The sequence below is a fragment of the Bufo gargarizans genome, chromosome 4 (assembly GCF_014858855.1).
Source record: "Bufo gargarizans isolate SCDJY-AF-19 chromosome 4, ASM1485885v1, whole genome shotgun sequence".
Classification (NCBI taxonomy): Eukaryota; Metazoa; Chordata; class Amphibia; order Anura; family Bufonidae; genus Bufo; species Bufo gargarizans.
The window spans coordinates 287,779,862-287,799,777 of NC_058083.1; the positions used below are offsets into that span (position 1 = coordinate 287,779,862).

A 19,916-nucleotide genomic window follows, 5' to 3' on the forward strand; every position below is an offset into this window, starting at 1 on the left:
AGAGTGGCCTTCTGGGGTAGCAGCATCTCAAACAGAGAGGAGAAGAATTGACAAACTGATTAGAAGGGCCAGCTGCATCCAGAGGAGCCCCTATACCGAGTGTAGGTGGTAGATGAGAGAAGGATACTATCCAAGTTGATCTCCATACTGGAGAATAACTTCCATCCCATTCATGACAGAGTGATAGCACTGGGCGGTACCATCAGTGACTGACTGCTTCACCCCAAGTGTAAGAGCGCTGTTGGATGTCTTTCCTCCCTGTTGCAGTTAGGCTGTACAACCAACACTGACCCAAGTGTAGATAGACTGCACTGAACGCCTACGTGTTCCTGTGGATATCATTCCATCCAGAGACTGAATTCTGTAGGCTGTGATATCTGTATCCCTTAATTTTTGCATTTTTATCTGTACCCTACTGTCACTGTAATGCCTTTATTTGTGAGTTTTTGTGCACTCTGGGCTGCTCTAACTTCAAATTTCACTAAGGTGGGACTATTAAAGGATTACCTTATCTCACACATATACACATTTGGTTTGGCCGAGCAAGAAATATTAGGGTTAAATCAATTTTCATGTTCATTTTTATGCTGTCAATACCTCAGTGTTGTTGAGTAATCTCATAACACTGGAGTCCTCAGGTGTTATGAAGTAGATGTGGATCCGCTGTGTCTCTTGAACAGATTTGGCTTAGTGCTACCACTAAGGGTGTTATCTGTGTGGTCCCCCTGGACTTCACCGTTTAACCCCTGTACAGGGATCTGGACTTCCCTGCAGAGGAACCACCAGGTTGGTACTTCTTGGAGTAGTCTCGGTTCAAAGACGGCTGACCCACCCAGGCACCCATTGCAGAGCACCAAGGGATCAGGCAAAAATCAAGGGTTAAAACAGGTCTGGCAGAGAAGGGTCAAATCCAGGAAACAGGCAGAAGTTAGTATATGGGCAGATGAATGTAGAACAGCACAGCTTTGCAGGACACTAGTGTACTAGAACCTATTATTCAGGCACCCTTTCACAGGGGAAGGTGCCTTAAGTACCTCCTATGGGCTGGGGCCCTAGGTATGAGGAGAGAGAGGCCGTTGGGTCCAAGTTGCTAAACCCGGAGGTGCCGAAGTTGGTGACCATAGAGGTGGGGGGCCACAGGCCACTGCTGTAACATCATGTATCACATTTTTGCCTATAGCAACCATTCAGAGGTCACAATAACACTATTTTCTTTAAATATGTTTTCCGAATTTTGATGAGGCCCAGGCTTTCTGTATGTAACTTGTACCATACATACTATAGAATACCTACATAGACATAGTGTATAGCCAGATTATCAGACTACAAACAACCATTTTATAAGCAAAAAAGTATTTATTTAATACACATACATAAAAACATATATAATGGAGTCCCCACCATTCAGTGGGACAGAAATACATAAAAGAGGGACAACTGGGATGAGGCTGAATAATTTATTATATGTATAAAAGGGTAAGATTAGCAAAAGTTTCTGCCAACTAGTTACATGCAAATTACATAATTGAAGCGCTTAATCCAAAAGAAAGGGGTAAGAAAAAGGCACAAATCGGGGTGGTGGTCTCCACTACAGGCTGTGCATAAAGTGGAATCCAGTCTATTGTTGTGAAATCACAAATGGTAATGTAATAATAAAAATGTTATATATCCAGTCTATTGTTGTGAAATCACATGTAGTATTATAGAGGAGAGACAAAATAATTACAGAGGAAGCTTACCAATTCACATAACAAAGTGTAACCAAATCTCCCATACCACTGTCCCTCACTTACCCAACGCATTTCGTCAGGGGAAGTGAGGGATAGTGGAATGGTTCTATATATACCAAAAGTAATTAAAATCACCTGTGTGGCATCTGCGTCCTATTCCTAGCATAGATCGCGTATCCACATCCCCAAGTGTCCTCCCATCTTTCCCTCACATGATCTCCTATGCCAGTGATGGCTAACCTTGGCACTCCAGCTGTGGTGAAACTACGACTCCCAGCATGCTCCATTTATTTCTACAGAGTTCGGAGAGCAGCCAAGCAAGGGGGGCATCTTGGGAGTTGTAGTTTTAACACAGCTGGAGTGCCAAGGTTAGCCATCACTGTCCTATGCGGACCATCATTGGTGCAATTACTTGCGCGCCTAACATTGCGCTATTTGATGTTGGGTGAATGCCAGTATCCAATATGGCTGCCGTATTGTCTATGTGCATGTATTATTCGTAAAGCGGTCACATGAGAACATCAAGTGTCCGCAATATGTGTCTGAACGTCCTGCGATTGTGAGGGAGAGGGGGAATTAAATCTACTAAAGCACGGATTACCTATTAGAGGAATGTTTACATATAAAAGGGGGGATTAAACCCCGGTATGTATCCATGTCAGAAAATAAGCAGAGATAACAAATGAAATATGCAAGTCATTGCAGACACCATACTATTATCCTCCAAAATATAAACATTAAAGCATGCATAGATCATAACCCATAGGTCAAATCAAATACATTTATGATAACAACACTTCTATATTTCTCCAAAAACCATTGGTATCCCTGCGGGTATTATGAAATCACATTATCAAATAAATCATATATGCAATTAAAATGACCCCATACATAATCATGTGACAAAATAAGTGCCGTAATGATGCATAAAGCTCATGTGTCATGAGGCCCAGGCTTTCTCTATGTAACTTGTACCATACATACTATAGAATATGATTCTATATTGTATACTCGTATACATTCTCTGTTTTCACTTTTATGACTAAAACTCCACAATGTACTAATTTCATAATTTTTGGTCTGACTCTTCTTTGAAATTAGAATATAAGTCAATTAATGAATGTGAGGAGCTGGTGATCGATACCTTGGCAGCATTTGGCAATTTATCTTACTATCAAAATGACACCTCTGTAATTACCAAGAGAAGAATGGAGATTTCTAATTGTAAGTTGTGTTTTTTTTTTTCTGAATACTCTTTTAAAACTTAAAATGCTACTGATTAACCCCTTTTATTGTTAGACTTAAAGGGGTTCTGCAGTTTGTTTAAACTGATCTATCCTCTGGATAGATCATCAGCATCTGATCTGCGGGGGTCCGACACCCGGGACCCCCGCTGATCAGCTGTTTGAGAAGGCAGCAGAACTATAGCAGCGCCGCGACCTTCTCACTGTTTACTGCCGGCCCAGTGGCGTCATGGCTAGTATCAACTAGCGTGGGTGCGGCTAAGCTCCGTTCAAGTGATACTCGTCGTGACATCACTGGGCCGGCGGTAAACAGTGAGAAGGCCGCGGCGCTGCTGGAGCGCCGCTGCCTTCTCAAACAGCTGATCGGCGGGGGTCCCGGGTGTCGGACCCCCACCTATCAGATGCTGATGATCTATCCAGATGATTTATCATCAGTTTAAACAAAGTGCAGAACCCCTTTAAAGAAGACTCATCTGTGAGATACACCACATGTAAACCCTCCACAACTTTAAAATACACAGTTCAGATGTGGCAGGATTCTCAGTGTTCATATCTGTATTGAAATTAGTGGAATTATTGAAAATCTCATTCCCCTGCTGCAAAAAACTTGAATAGCAGCATAGCCACATTAGGATTTGAGTGACTCAGAGTGTACCAGGAGAACTGTGAGCATCCACACCTCCGATTTATGTGTGGTTCACTATTACAGTAGTGGTGATTCTGCAACTCGCAGCAACATTTGAACTTTGCCTAAGGGAGCTTAGTTTTGTTTTGTTTGGTAGAAATTGTAATTGGAGCAGGAAATATATTTTACAGCAGAGAATCATGATCAATGTTGTCATTACTGGATTTCACTTGATTTAGTGGATGCTGCTGTTTTTTCACAGCAATCCTGGTTCAACAGGAGATATTGTAATAAACCATCTTTGTGTTTTTAACAGTGCTATTACAATTGATGCTGTCTAGCAACATCGAGGGAATACTTGAAGCTACTCGAGTTTACGGCAATCTGTCTCAATACCAGGATGTGCAGGATTTCATTTTGGAGCAAAATGGTGAGCAGCAGTGTCATTTGCCAACAAATATTACTATGTTTGATCCTTTTTTTTTTTAACATATATCTTTATCAGTGATGGCCAGTTCGCAGTGTTCGCCCGCAAACACATGCGAGCTGCCATCTTAAATCACAAGTCCAGCGAGGCACAGGTAAGTCCTTACCTGTGCCTGCGCCACAAGCCGGTCTGAAACAAATGCGGTCACCGGGAGCAGGCAGTTCCGAGAACAGCCGCCGTGGGCCTTCATCGGGCTGTTCTCGGAACTGCCTGCTCCCGGTGACCGCATTTGTTTCAGACCGGCTCGCGGTGCAGGCACAGGTAAGGACTTACCTGTGCCTCGCTGGACTTGTGATTTAAGATGGCAGCTCGCATGTGTTTGCGGGCGAACACTGCGAACTGGCCATCACTGATCTTTATACACATATAAATATGGTTCACACTGACTATCATTACAGGCTTACGTTTCCTTTTCTGTAGTTTGGACAGACACTTCATTATCAGAATGTTTGCCCCCCTTTCTTGCCGGGCTAATTTTGAAATTTTAGCAATGGGCCTATTTAACTGCAAATAGCTATTTAATTTTTGAGCCAGCCTACATGTATTTTATATTATTTTTCACAAGACACATTAAGCCTTTCTTTTTGTCATTAGATGACATATATAATATGTAAAAAATATTGAAGGAAAAACTGTGAAAATGATGAAAAAATAAATGTTTCCTTTTATCAATTTTTTTTTGTTACAAAAGATTTCAAGACAAAACATTTCTAAAACCTTTACCGTATGTTTTTTCTGTGAAAATGTATGTTATTTGTGCAGTGTACCTAGTGACTGGGATCACCACGAGACTTTAAATGAGTTGACTGTGAGACCTGAATGAGTGGAGCAATTTTGGAGGCCTATTTTGCTATTGCTGCTTTTATAACACCATACTGCCAGTACAGATGTTGTACTGTGACAAAGCATTAGAAATGCCTTCAAAGTGACTATTGTTTAATGTTAACCCCTCTAAGGTATTCATCCTAGAGAAATATGGATATTTTGGCTTTTTTTTTTTTTTTTTTTATTAGGTGGAGATTTTTTTTTTTTTAGTTTAGTGGCCTATTTGTCACATTCACTATGTGGCCCTGAAAAACACACACATTAACACTTGTTCATATACTTCTGCCATATGGAATGATACCCTGAATGTGCTTTTTACATCTCGTTTGGGCTCACGAGAAGACTTGAAAGGACCTAGCCTTTTGGATTGTGGAGGCCTATTTTTCCATTGCTGGTTGTATGGCACCACACTGCCAGAACAGATGTCGGACACTACCAAAACATTAGAAACACCCACAAAGTGACAACTTTTAAAAATTTTGCCCTCCTAAGGTATTCATTATGGGGAAATAAGGACATTTTTAGCTTTTGGCTTTTTGGGGGGGGGGGGAAATAGAATAGAAACAGGTGGAGAAAATAAAAATAGCATTATTTTCTTAAATGCATTGATTCAGTGGTTTATTTTTCACAATTACCATGTGGCCTTGAAAAAACACAATTTACCACACATTTATATACTTTTGTTGTTTAGAATGATACCCCATATATGCTTTTTATAACTTGTTTGGACTAGAGCACATTTTGGATTTTGAAGACCTATTTTTCTATTACTGGTTCTATGGCACCATACTGCAAGAACAGTGTGAACCGTATATTGCCCCTGAGCTGTCCTTACCCAAGGGACCTAGGCAGCAATCTACGATACCAGGGAAAGCGGATACGGCACGGGAGAGATGTAGGGAGCTCCTCCAGGCAGCAGAGAGGAGAAAGAGATCCTCCTGCTGCCTCCTTCATGTAAGTAAGAATGTATGGACTGGAGGCAGTACAGGGCATACAGAGAAGCCGCCAGCCTGCCCAACGTGAAAGTGAAGGGAAGCGCGGGCTGTCGGCATAATTTAACATTTAGTGAAGCCGCCAGCTAAGGCTACTTTCACACTAGCGTTCGGGGCTCCGCTTGTGAGTTCGGTTTGAAGGCTCTCACAAGCGGCCCCGAACGGATCCGTCCAGCCCTAATACATTCTGAGTGGATACGGATCCGCTCAGAATGCATCAGTCTGACAGCGTTTGTCCTCCGCTCCGCTCAGCAGACGGACACCTGAACGCTGCTTGCAGCGTTCGGGTGTCCGCCTGGCCGTGCGGAGGCAAACGGATCCGTCCAGACTTACAATGTAAGTCAATGGGGACGGATCCGTTTGAAGTTGACACAGTATGGCTCAATTTTCAAACGGATCCGTCCCCCATTGACTTTCAATGTAAAGTCAAAACGGATCCGTTTGCACTATCATGAACAAAAATAAAAAAAAACTTTGGTTTTTTTTTGTTCATGGTAATGCAAACGGATCCGTTCTGAACAGATCTAAGCGTTTGCATTATAGGAGCGGATCCGTCTGTGCAGACACCAGACGGATCCGTTCCGAACGCAAGTGTGAAAGTAGCCTTAACTGAAGCCTGCGCTACCCGCCCGCCCACAGTTTCATGGCAGCTCAGGAGCCATTAGTGAGCGCTGCTGCAGCCGGCACATTTCCCCCACCTTCCCTTTATATAAAAAATACAGCTGTATCTAGGGCTTATTTTTGGAGTAGGATATTTTAAGCCTACTCCAAAAACCCTGCAAAATAGCGCAAGGGCTTATTATCGGGGTAGGGGTTATTTTTAGGTGACAAAAACCGATGCAAACTAATAACTGATGCCCAAAAAAAGACATCTGTTATTTTTAGTGGAAACTGATGCTTTTGATTCGATTTCTTTGACGCAAAAAAGTATACTCGAATTTTACATTTTATGGAACGTCCGGCCAATAATAGAACAGTCCTATCCTTTTTTTTTGGGAGGGGGACGGGGGGACAAGGTGACAAAAAAATGGCAAATCATGCGCTTTTATTTTTTTCCTATTACAGCGTTCACCGAATAGTAGATATTTTTTTATATTTTAATAGTTCGCACTTTTCCAGGCGTGGCGATATGTAATATAAAATATATAAACATTAAAAAAAGAAACATATGTAAAATACATAAACAATGAATTAGGGGGTCATACTACAAGTGAAATGAGAAAAGAAAACCCCAATAAAGTGCACATCCACTAGATATAAAAGCAATATATAAAAAATAATAATATTAGGCTACAAAGACACACAGACATGATTAAAAATTCAGCTCCCACCAAGCTCCCACCAAGAACCAACTCAGCTCCCACCAAGAACCACAAATGTGGGCACAATATATATAGTCCAAAATAGCAATAACCAATGGTACAAAGCAAAGATGCAACCTAAAATCCACAATAAATAGATAATAATGTGACATCACACCTGGTAATAATGTGTTAAATGTCCAAAACATGATTTATTGGCCAGTAAATACCATAAAAAGCAATAAATAACATTCATATGTAATAAAGAATAAAAATCTATTCATATGTAATGATAAATAGCAAATCAATATCACCATAATCAATAGTGGGTATCATAAATTAAAAGCCTCAATAGCACATGTAAAACATGCTGCACTAAGATGCTGCAACGCCAGAAGCATAACAGGGAAGAAAAAAAAAAAGGTATATACACAATGATTTCCAGTATTAGGCTACTTTCACACTAGCATTCGGAGCGGGTCCATCTGATGTTTCATCAGACGGATCCGCTCCTATAATGCAGACGTTTGCATCCGTTCAGAACGGATCCGTCTGCATTATAACTTAGAAAAATTTCTAAGTGTGAAAGTAGCCTGAGCGGATCCGTTCAGACTTTACATTGAAAGTCAATGGGGGACGGATCCGCTTGAAGATTGAACCATATGGTGTCCTCTTCAAGCGGATCCGTCCCCATTGACTTCCATTATAAGTCGGAACGGATCTGCTCACCTCCGCACGGCCAGGCGGACACCCGAACGCTGCTTGCAGCGTTCAGGTGTCCGCTCACTGAGCGGAGCGGAGGCTGAACGCCGCCAGACTGATGCATTCTCAGTGGATCCGCCTCCACTGAGAATGCATTAGGGCCAGACGGCTGCGTTCAGGGCCGCTTGTGAGAGCCTTCAAACGGAGCTCACGAGCGGACACCCGAACGCAAGTGTGAAAGTAGCTAGTTGTACATTATTTGTAAAGATATATATATTAGTCAGAAGACCAAAACATAAAGTAAAAATAAATAAATATTCTAGAAGGACCTAACGGAAACCAAAAACAAGTGAAATTAAAACTAAAAATATATATCCATATACGATGTAAACATAGTGTGTATCCATAAGTGCTGAAGAAGTGAAGAATCGGTCAATGCCCATCATAAGACAAAGCTTGAATCTGCAAAAAACTGTGAACGTGAATTCTTCATTCATACCATTTGGTGTCAAAGAATCAACATCAGAGATCCATCTGGATTCTAGGTGGAGAAGCTGTGGAGTAATAGGGCTCCCCCTGAGGTTGTTGCGTACCCAGCCTAATCCAACAACTCGTAGGCCTGTAGTACTACTTTGATGGTCATCCAAAAAATGCGCGGCTACAGAGGTCAATGGTTTTTCTCCCTTGATCCTATCGCGACGTGCAAAGCAATATTAGATAAATGTTGCTGGATGCGTTTTGCGTAGTTCTTGGCCAGTTTGGCCGACATATGTTTTCCCACACTTATAGATAAGAACATAGATGACATTTCGGGTACGACAATTAACATAATGACTAAGGCGAATTTTTCTGGAGCCCCTTGGATTCACATTTATCAATTCACAGATAATTATGTTATTACACATACCGTATTCTCTTTTTATGTATATCCTTTCCCCCCTTTTTTTTTTTTTACGTTGGTACATCACCATTTCTCAATAGTATATCTGTCCCCCGAGTGGAGCGCATTTGCATCCCATTAGGTCACAATACGTTCGCCTCTGTATCACAGGACTTTTGTTCTGCGATCATGCGCACCTACAGTCCACCATTTTGCTCATGGAGCACATTTGCGTTCTACTTCTAGCAGGGGTGTGTCTCTGTTTCATGTGATCTCTGATCACATGACTTTTCCACACCTCCTCAAAGCGGCCACCGGCGCAGGCGTGGTGAGCTGCTATGGATGCCAGAAGCACAACAGGCATACTTCTTCTCCAGGTGATTTTCATACATTGTTGATTATGATTGATTATTATGGTATATATCAAAGACCCTGGAGCACATAGGTATTTACCCCTGAGAAAGCTGGACTTTACCAGCGATACGAGTGGGGCTTCACTTCTTTCACTCAGGCCCACCCAGATAGTCCTGAGCTTATATTCTATATCTCATTCAGTTACCAGGCATTTTGATGTCAAATTATTATTTTTTTATTGTGGATTTTAGGTTGCATCTTTGCTTTGTACCATGTGGTTATTGCTATTTTGGACTATATACATTGTGCCCGCATTTGTGATTCTTGGTGGGAGCAGAGTTGGTGTCTGGTCTTATTTTGTACCAGCACATGGTATATTGTATGCAATTTTTAATCATGTCTATGTGTCTTTGTAGCATAAAATTTATATATTGCTTTTATATCTAGTGGATGTGCACTCTATTGGGGTTTTCTTGGGCCATGCGGCCTGTTTTGGGTATCTATTAGGGTGAATAGTATCTTACACTGTCCCTGCTGCCCTGTGCTTTGTGCACACAGCTGCAGGGGGCTTACCATGGCAGCCAAGGTGCGATTTCACTGCTGGGGCTCCGATCGGAAGCTGCCACTGCCACCAATGAAGAGGGGAGGAGGGGACCCTGTGGCCACTCCCACTAATGACGTTAAAGGGAGTCTGTCACCAGATTGTGACCTTATAGACCGCTTACATAGCGCTCTAGCATAGCAGTCTATGATTCTAATGGTACCTTTGATGTTTGCTTCTGAAGTTCCACCAAGGCAAAAACGGACTTTTATTCAAGGGATCGCAAGTGTCCAGGGCGGGGTTCACCTCGTTGGAGCCTAGGCTGTTCTGCCTCTTTTCGTCATATCCCCGCCCCAGCCTCTTCCTCTGCCCGCCCCGCTCTTCCTTTGCGTCCTCCTTCTCTGCAGCCGGATCCCGCGCCTGCGCTATCCATTGCTTGGCCGGGGCATGCGCACTGCGATGCCCATTGTGGGTGTCTCTGGTCCGCCTCCTCGCCGCTGTTTCTCGCCGTTGGCCGGCGCATGCGTAGTAGCTACTGCGCATGCCCCAGCCAAGCAATGGATAGCGCAGGCGCGGGATCCGGCTGCAGAGAAGGAGGACGCAAAGGAAGAGCGGGGCGGGCAGAGGAAGAGGCTGGGGCGGGGATATGACGAAAAGAGGCAGAACAGCCTGGGCTCCAACGAGGTGAACCCTGCCCTGGGCACTTGCGATCCCTTGAATAAAAGTCTGTTTTTGCCTTGGGGGAACTTCAGAAGCACACATCAAAGGTACCATTAGAATCATAGACTAATATGCTAGAGCGCTATGTAAGCGGTCTATAAGGTCACAATCTGGTGACAGACTCCCTTTAATACTCAGGGGGTTGGGGGAGGGGGGGTGCACTGCGCCACCAAGGAAGATAATTTAGAATACTGGAGGGGCACACTGCGCCACCAATGATTATAATTTATAATACTGCGGCACCTGATGGGTTAATTGCCGCGGTTTGCGGGATCACTGTACCCGGTTGTTGAGGCCGGGTATGTGATACCACCGGCACCTGCTTCCTACACTTAAATTAAGGGGTTAATTATAATTATTGGTGGCGCAGTGGCCACAGCCCCTCCATCTTCTCATTGGTGGCAGCGGCACAGTGGGGAGCGAGGAAGGGAGAGACTGCCTCCTTCTCCACTGTGCTGCTGAAGAGAACATGGTGCGCCCTGAGAGCGGTGCGCGCCATGTTCTCTAACAGCAGCACAGCCTAGTATAGTTAAATAGTACAACCTGGTATCGTATGGATCCGGGGCTAAAAGTAGGGATACTTCCATACCCGGTGCAACCCTATACTCTACTACATACTCACTGATCTGATCCTTCAAATGTTGTACGTTGGTTACCCTTTAGATTTCTCTGCCATATTTATTAAACCTTTAATTCAAATACATTTTTAAAATGTATACTTTTTTTTTTTTGGCTGTTGCTATTTTCTTTTTAGCCAATAGGTGTCAGCATAACAGACACACAATCAAGGTTGGTAAAACATGACCATCTTTTCAACTTCCTGTGAAAAAAGTGTGTTGCTAGTAGTAGTAGTAGTATTATCCCGTTATAATACAATTTAATGGAAATTTTTAATTAACGTCTCTAAATACAGTTGTGATGTCTGAGGTGAGTGCCACTACTTCAAAACTCTGTGTCTGATAGCATAAGGTTGAGTTACATAACTCCTATAGGATTACATAATAACATCGTTTGTAAGGCTGAAAAAAGACATCTGTCCATCCAGTTCAGCCTGTTATCCTGCAAAGTGGATCCAGAGGAAGGCAAAAAAAACAAACATCATGAGGTTGAAGCCAATTTTCCTAATTTTAGGGGGGGGGGGGGAGGGGGAATGCCAGTCAGGCATAAAAACTCCCTGGATCAATAAACCTTCTTGAGAAATCTAGTAGCTATAGCCTGTAATATTATTACACTCAATAAATACATCCAGGCCCCTCTTGAACTCTTTTAGTGAGTTCACCATCACCACCTTCTCAGAGAGTTCCATAGTCTCACTGCCCTTACCGTAAAGAATCCTCTTCTATGTTTGTGTATAAACCTTCTTTCCTCCAGACGCAGAGGGTGTCCCCTCGTCACAGTCACAGTCCTGGGAATAAATACATGATGGGAGAGATCTCTCTACTGTTCCCTGATATATTTATACATAGTCTTTAGATCTCCCCTCACTTGTTTTTTTCTAAAGTGAATAACTCTAATTTTGATAATCTTTTTGGGTACTGTAGTCCACCCATTCCAGTTATTACTTTAGTTGCCCTCCTCTGAACCCTCTCCAGCTCTGCTATGTCTGCCTTTTTCACAGGAGCCTAGAACTGTACACAGTACTCCATGTGTGGTCTGACTAGTGCAGTGGTACTGAACCCCACCAGTTTCATATGCGCATTCACCGAACCCTTCTTAAGTGGAAAAATTAAATATGATTTTTTTCAAATTCAAAACATAGGTATATATTTATACATAGGTGCACAAAGTGAATAAAACCCTTCCCCTAATACACTGATGATCCCTCCTTTGCCTAATACACTGCTAACCCCCCTCCAATACAATGCTGACCCCTTAAATACAATACACAATAGGTCCTCCAAGCCCCTTTACTCTTACCTGTAGTACAACAGGTCAGCTTAGCTCAGTGATGCCGGTGTCTGTGTGCAGGAGGGACAGGATGCCGCCGCCACCATGCTGTGCAGTCACTAGATCCGCCGCCGCGCAGCCGCCGGATATGACGTCATGTCGTCATATGCCGCTCACATCCGGCGGCTGGCGGAAGCAAAATAATTGCGCTCGCTCGGCTCTTCCGATCATGAGCCGCAGCGGGCGCAAAAGGAGTCTGAGTAACAAGAAATAAATATTTTCCTGTCTTGTGGCAGCCACCTATCAAAGCGGCCCCCCAGGGCTGGCGGCCGAACCCGCAAAACTGACTCACCGAACCCCTGGGGTTCGATCGAACCCAGGTTAAGAACCACTGGACTAGTGATTTGTAAAGTGGTAGGACTATGTTCTCATCACGGGCATCTATGCCCCTTTTGATGCAACCCATTATCTTATTGGCCTTGGCAGCAGCTGCCTGACTCTGGTTTTTACTGCTTAGTTTGTTGCTCACTCAAATTTCTAGGTCCTTTTCCATGTCAGTGTTACCGAGTGTTTTACCATTTAGAGTGTACGGGTGACTTGCATTATTCCTTCCCATGTGCATAACCTTACATTTGTCAGTAGGGCTGCAACGATTAATCAAAGTTATCGATAATATTCGATAACTGGATTCGTTGACGAATCCCATTATTGAATAATCTGCCGATTCGTTGCTATCCGGGCGGGAGTGGGCAGTCAGGCGCTATGCCTGCGGGTCCTTAACCGGCAGTAACTTTTACTTGAACTTTAAATCAGCGCATCTTTATTACCTTACAATGAAGCTCCGGTAACAGGCAGAGCGGGCGGCGGCGTAACCTCACTTACTCATGTGACACACCTGCTCCGCCTGCTTCATTCATAAAGTGGGCGGAGCAGGCGCGTCACGTGAGTGACGTTACGCCGCCGCCCGCTCTGCCTGTTAACGGAGCTTCATTGTATTTGTAAGGTAATAAAGATCATAGCGCTGATTTAAAGTTCAATTAAAAGTTACTGCCAGTTAAGGAATACTCTTTAGATATTATACTGCTGTGAGCGGCGGGGCCGGTGTATTGGCAAACACTGTTATGGGGGAGATCTGTGGATGACACATATAGCATAAGAAGATATATAGTGTCATCCACAGATGCCCCTCCCCATAACACGCCATCCACAGATCCCCCTCCCCATAACAGTGCCATACACAGATCCCCCTCCCCATACCAGTGCACAGATCCCCCTCCCCATAACATTGCCATCCACAGATCACCTCCATAACAGCGCCATCCACAGATCCACCATAACAGCGCCATCCACAGATCCCCCCCATAACAGCGCCATCCACAGATCCCCCGTAACAGTGTGTCGCCCACAGATCCCCCGTAACAGTGTGTCGCCCACAGATCCCCCGTAACAGTGTGTCGCCCACAGATCCCCCGTAACAGTGTGTCGCCCAGAGATCCCCCGTAACAGTGTGTCGCCCAGAGATCCCCCGTAACAGTGTGTCGCCCAGAGATCCCCCGTAACAGTGTGTCGCCCACAGATCCCCCGTAACAGTGTGTCGCCCACAGATCCCCCGTAACAGTGTGTCGCCCACAGATCCCCCGTAACAGTGTGTCGCCCACAGATCCCCCGTAACAGTGTGTCGCCCACAGATCCCCCGTAACAGTGTGTCGCCCACAGATCCCCCGTAACAGTGTGTCGCCCACAGATCCCCCGTAACAGTGTGTCGCCCACAGATCCCCCGTAACAGTGTGTCGCCCACAGATCCCCCGTAACAGTGTGTCGCCCACAGATCCCCCGTAACAGTGTGTCGCCCACAGATCCCCCGTAACAGTGTGTCGCCCACAGATCCCCCGTAACAGTGTGTCGCCCACAGATCCCCCGTAACAGTGTGTCGCCCACAGATCCCCCGTAACAGTGTGTCGCCCACAGATCCCCCGTAACAGTGTGTCGCCCACAGATCCCCCTTAACAGTGTGTCGCCCACAGATCCCCCGTAACAGTGTGTCGCCCACAGATCCCCCGTAACAGTGTGTCGCCCACAGATCCCCCTTAACAGTGTGTCGCCCACAGATCCCCCGTAACAGTGTGTCGCCCACAGATCCCCCGTAACAGTGTGTCGCCCACAGATCCCCCGTAACAGTGTGTCGCCCACAGATCCCCCGTAACAGTGTGTCGCCCACAGATCCCCCGTAACAGTGTGTCGCCCACAGATCCCCCGTAACAGTGTGTCGCCCACAGATCCCCCGTAACAGTGTGTCGCCCACAGATCCCCCGTAACAGTGTGTCGCCCACAGATCCCCCGTAACAGTGTGTCGCCCACAGATCCCCCGTAACAGTGTGTCGCCCACAGATCCCCCGTAACAGTGTGTCGCCCACAGATCCCCCGTAACAGTGTGTCGCCCACAGATCCCCCGTAACAGTGTGTCGCCCACAGATCCCCCGTAACAGTGTGTCGCCCACAGATCCCCCGTAACAGTGTGTCGCCCACAGATCCCCCGTAACAGTGTGTCGCCCACAGATCCCCCGTAACAGTGTGTCGCCCACAGATCCCCCGTAACAGTGTGTCGCCCACAGATCCCCCGTAACAGTGTGTCGCCCACAGATCCCCCGTAACAGTGTGTCGCCCACAGATCCCCCGTAACAGTGTGTCGCCCACAGATCCCCCGTAACAGTGTGTCGCCCACAGATCCCCCGTAACAGTGTGTCGCCCACAGATCCCCCGTAACAGTGTGTCGCCCACAGATCCCCCGTAACAGTGTGTCGCCCACAGATCCCCCGTAACAGTGTGTCGCCCACAGATCCCCCGTAACAGTGTGTCGCCCACAGATCCCCCGTAACAGTGTGTCGCCCACAGATCCCCCGTAACAGTGTGTCGCCCACAGATCCCCCGTAACAGTGTGTCGCCCACAGATCCCCCGTAACAGTGTGTCGCCCACAGATCCCCCGTAACAGTGTGTCGCCCACAGATCCCCCGTAACAGTGTGTCACCCACAGAAACTCTCCATAACGGTGTCACCCACAGAAACTCTCCATAACGGTGTCACCCACAGAAACTCTCCATAACGGTGTCACCCACAGAAACTCTCCATAACGGTGTCACCCACAGAAACTCTCCATAACGGTGTCACCCACAGAAACTCTCCATAACGGTGTCACCCACAGAAACTCTCCATAACAGTGCCATCCACAATTTGTTTTAATATGGCCTTTGAACATAATTTTTCAAGTAAAATCATATAAACCCCTTTTTTTTGTCATTTTGGTATCTTTTTCCTGATTGATCGACGAAATTATCGACAACTTATCGATTATTCAAATAATTGTTAGATGCAGCCCTATTTGTCAGTGTTAAACCTTATCTGCCCAAGCCTCCAATCTATCTAGATCCATCTGTAGCAGTATACTGTCCTCTTCCGTGTCAATTACTTTACACAGTGGCGGTGTACTGTACAAGCTCAGCCACTGCTCCATAAAAAACTATCCTAAATATGAACATGCTGGTGAGAAGGAAAGGGGGGAATGGTTGACCTTTTACATACTGTAGGTAAGACATTTGTATTGTAGGAAAACTCCTTTATGGGAATCTTCACATTGTATTTTGGTTTGAGAAAGTCCATCATATGGACAGGGAAGGTAACCATCTTTCTCCAACTAGCATACCACTCTTGCCGTGCAGAAGAGGTTGGTGGTGGTGGCTTCAGAAATAGTATATAGTGAAATATTAACAAAATATTGAAGTTATATCATTAAAGAGGTTCTTCGCTCTTTTTAGGAAATCTATCCTTTCTTCTGTCCTGTTTAGTTGGGGCTTATTCCTCTGTTGCACCACCGATGGCGCTGTTTCTGCTGCACTTACAGTACACAGGTTGCGTATTCTTCCACTTGGGTATGACTGGATGTGTGCCCTTCTCATCCTGTTCAGTTGCTTAATAGTAAAGGCAGCTGAACAGGAAGAAAAGGGCACACATCCCTTTGGGACCCAAGCAGAAGAGTCTGCAGCCTGTGTGAGTGGATCAGAGTTGCGACGGAGGAGTAAGTACTAACTTAACTGTCTTTCTTCCACAGGAGAGAAGAAAACACTGATTTCCTAAAAAGCCCGGAGAACCCCTTTAAAAATGACACTGACAATTTGTGCCCTTTTAACATAGATTGCCAAATAACTGATAATGGTCTTACTTTTAAAAAATCATACCATATTAGTGTACAATATTTGTATTGAACATTGTTTAAGATTTCAGAAAGCCCCAGTAACTAAGGCCTGTATTACACCAACAGATTATCTGACAAATTTTCTAACCAATCATTGGTCAGATGGCCATTTACACACACAGATCTTTTGTTCTATACACCAACTATTGATCTGATTGGACAGACATTGGTCAGATAATCTGCTGGTGTAATATAGCCCTAAGAGACACCCTGTGTCTAGACTCAGCAGATAGGAAGAGAACCTAATAGTGTGAGCCATACCAACATTTATTTAGGCACCTTGCAGACGAGTGTGTGCCTCGTTGCGGACTACAGACATTAAGGCTACATGCACATGACTGTGATGTGATGTACATTTTTTTTTTTAACAGCCGTCACACGTCCGTTTTAAGACCAATTGTAGTCTATGGGGTTATGCACATGTCAGTTTTTATGACTGTCAGTGAAAAACGGACATAAAAAAGTGTTCTGTTTTTTTACTGACTGACTGACCGCCCCCATACAATTGAATAGGTCCGTTTTTAACATCTATTTTTCAGAAAGGTATCAGTGAAACAAAAAGTCAGTTAAAAATTAACAGTTTATTTGTTTTTAATGGACGTTTTTTCACTGTCGTGTGCATGAGGCCTAACATTGTTTGCTGTCTCCAGTGGAACTCACAATCCTAGATGTCTTGAAGTGCGGGAAGAAACCGGAAGAACCTGGAGGAAACTCGCACTTAGGGTCCATTCACACGTCCGCAAGTGTTTTGCGGATCCACAAAACACTGACACCGGCCATGTGCACATGGCCAGCACTATTGCGGACAAGAATAGGACATGTTCTATTTTTTGCGGAGCCGTGGAAACGGAAGTTCGGGGCCACGGAACGAAAGTGCGGACAGCACACTGTGTGCTGTCCACATCGTTTCCGGCCCCATTGAAAATGAATGGATCCGCACATGCGGAACGGATCCGGACCATTCATACGGACGTCTGAATGGAGCCAAACACAGGGAGAGCATACAAACTCCATGTAGATGTTGTCCTTGGTCAGATTTGACCAAGGCACCAGTGCTAACCACTGAGCCACCGTGCTGCCCATGCATTCTAATATAAAGATACATTAATGAGATTGAAAGGTATGGAGACCGATGCTGAAGGGAAGTCTGAATCATTCCTCTACTAACCCGTTGATTGTGAAAACAAATTATCCTTCCCGTTTAATGATTTTGCATTACATGGCTGCTAAAAGTGACTTTTAATAGAGTGTCATGAAATAATTAACTTGCTCTGTGTCACCATCTAGTATATAAATTCATTGTTGCCTTACTGGATTCTGGACAGCAAGAGGTCTGCTTCTCTGCCTGTGGGGTACTGATAAATCTGGCTACAGACAGTCATAAGAAAACTTTACTGAAAGAAGAAGGGGCCCTTGAAAAGTAAGTAGCGGTTTGGTTTACAAATTATATTTATATTTTTTTAAAGGTTCAGAATGATATAAATATGATACCTCACCAGTCCCCTCCTGCCAGGTCTCCTGCCAGTCTCTACTTCTTATTCCCTGTTGACAATGACCATTCAGTCAATCACTGGCTGAGATGGGTCACCCCTATAGGAAGCATCAGAACTGAACCGATAGATGATCATTTCTCTTAATTTTGTATGCCATTCTAAACCTAAAAAAAAAGTTACTGACTGGACGATACCTTTTAAAGGGGTTTCCCACTCACTTTTATTACCTACGCACCTAAGTGGTTTCGAGTACCCCAATCAGTCTTATATGCCTAAATGTCTACATTGTCATGCTATAGCCTCTGTGATAAACAGAAACAGCCAAAGCACCTAATTTTATAGCAAGATGAAAGTGATCAGCAAAGTTCTTACACTACAGGTTGGTTGAGTGTTTGCGGGACTTTGGATGCTCAGACTGGCAGCTGGCTGGACTAGTGTGCAAGGCTTTCTGGAATTTCATGGACAGTGCAACAGATGCAGGACTGTACATTGGATTTGAAGAAACAAACAAACTTTTGGACCTCTTGTCCGCCTACCTTGGTAAGACACTGCATAATTCCTGGTATAAAACACTGATATACAGAATACTGCATATAGAATCTGTTACCTCATATTGTTTAATTGAGGAGTCATTGTATTTCTTGTTTGCAGCTTTTTTTTATGTTTCTAAGGCAAAGGCCAAGCAGTTCTGTTATACATTTCTTTGTATGTTCCCTTTTTATAAAAAGAGATCCCATTTTTATTTTCTTAAAGATGAACAGGTTGCACTGGATTGTCGGTGGAATGTAGACTTAATGGACTACCAAAGGGAATGCTGGGAAGCAGAATTTAAACCTGTGGCTTCACTGCTCTTGGACAAAATTCATGGCCATCCTTCCTATCTGGAGCCCTTGCCAGATCCAGTTTAGTCTTGTTGGAAGAATGTGAATCATCTTGGCTGCCCCTCAGAAGTGTGTCTTCTTCCTTATCCTGAGATTCTGACATTGTATAGTAATTTATTGATTGCAGAGCAATGGTGGTATGGTGATTTGACAATGCTCTCAATTGTGTCTGTCTATGGGGAATATGTGTATAAGAAGTGCACATTTATCAGCTGGAAATAAACGCATATTTTATTAGTTTTCACATTTGAACAATAAAAATGAATCGTCTTGAAAGTGAATTTGTGTTACAGAAGCATCAGAATTAGGCCTCTCAATTTTCTTAAACAGAAAATGTTGGCAAATCAGAACAAATCCCTTATTGAGATAAACCTTAACATTATACAATAGGACAGATTTACATTGCATTGAAGATCTTGTCAGATACACATACTGCATGTAACCAGGTACTTACACTATTGCACCAGTACTGTAGGACCTAGATGGGGAGAATTCCAAGACAAACCAAAAAGACAGAGAAGAGGAGCTACAGTCAGGTCCATAAATATTGGGACATCAACACAATTCTAACATTTTTGGTTCTATACACCACCACAATGGATTTGAAAAGAAACAAACCAGATGTACTTTAACTGCAGACTGTCAGCTTTAATTTGAGGGTATTTACATCCAAATCAGGTGAACGGTGTAGGAATTACAACAGTTTGCATATGTGCCTCCTACTTGTTAAGGGGCCAAAAGTGGGACATAATAATCATAAATCAAACTTTCACTTTTTAATACTTGGTTGCAAATCCTTTGCAGTCAATTACAGCCTGAAGTCTGGAACACATGGACATCACCAGACGCTGGGTTTCATCCCTGGTGATGCTCTGCCAGGCCTCTACTGCAACTGTCTTCAGTTCCTGCTTGTTCTTGGGGCATTTTCCCTTCAGTTTTGTCTTCAGCAAGTGAAATGCATGCTCGATCGGATTCAGGTCAGGTGATTGACTTGGCCATTGCATAAC

The 19,916-nt window shown here is 44.3% G+C and overlaps 1 protein-coding gene across 2 annotated transcripts in view; it reads left to right on the forward strand.

Annotated features, from left to right (window-relative positions):
• Nucleotides 1–19,170, forward strand: part of ARMC2 (armadillo repeat containing 2) — a 97,702-nt gene extending 78,532 nt beyond the window's left edge. For both annotated transcript variants that reach the window (XM_044291401.1, XM_044291402.1), the window contains exons 14-18: nt 2,832–2,954; nt 3,916–4,029; nt 17,823–17,955; nt 18,408–18,568; nt 18,782–19,170. In XM_044291401.1, coding sequence (XP_044147336.1) covers nt 2,832–2,954; nt 3,916–4,029; nt 17,823–17,955; nt 18,408–18,568; nt 18,782–18,936 — 686 coding nt within the window. In that variant the 3' untranslated portion in view covers nt 18,937–19,170. The remainder of the gene's footprint in view (nt 1–2,831; nt 2,955–3,915; nt 4,030–17,822; nt 17,956–18,407; nt 18,569–18,781) is intronic.
• Nucleotides 19,171–19,916: the final 746 nt, after the last annotated feature.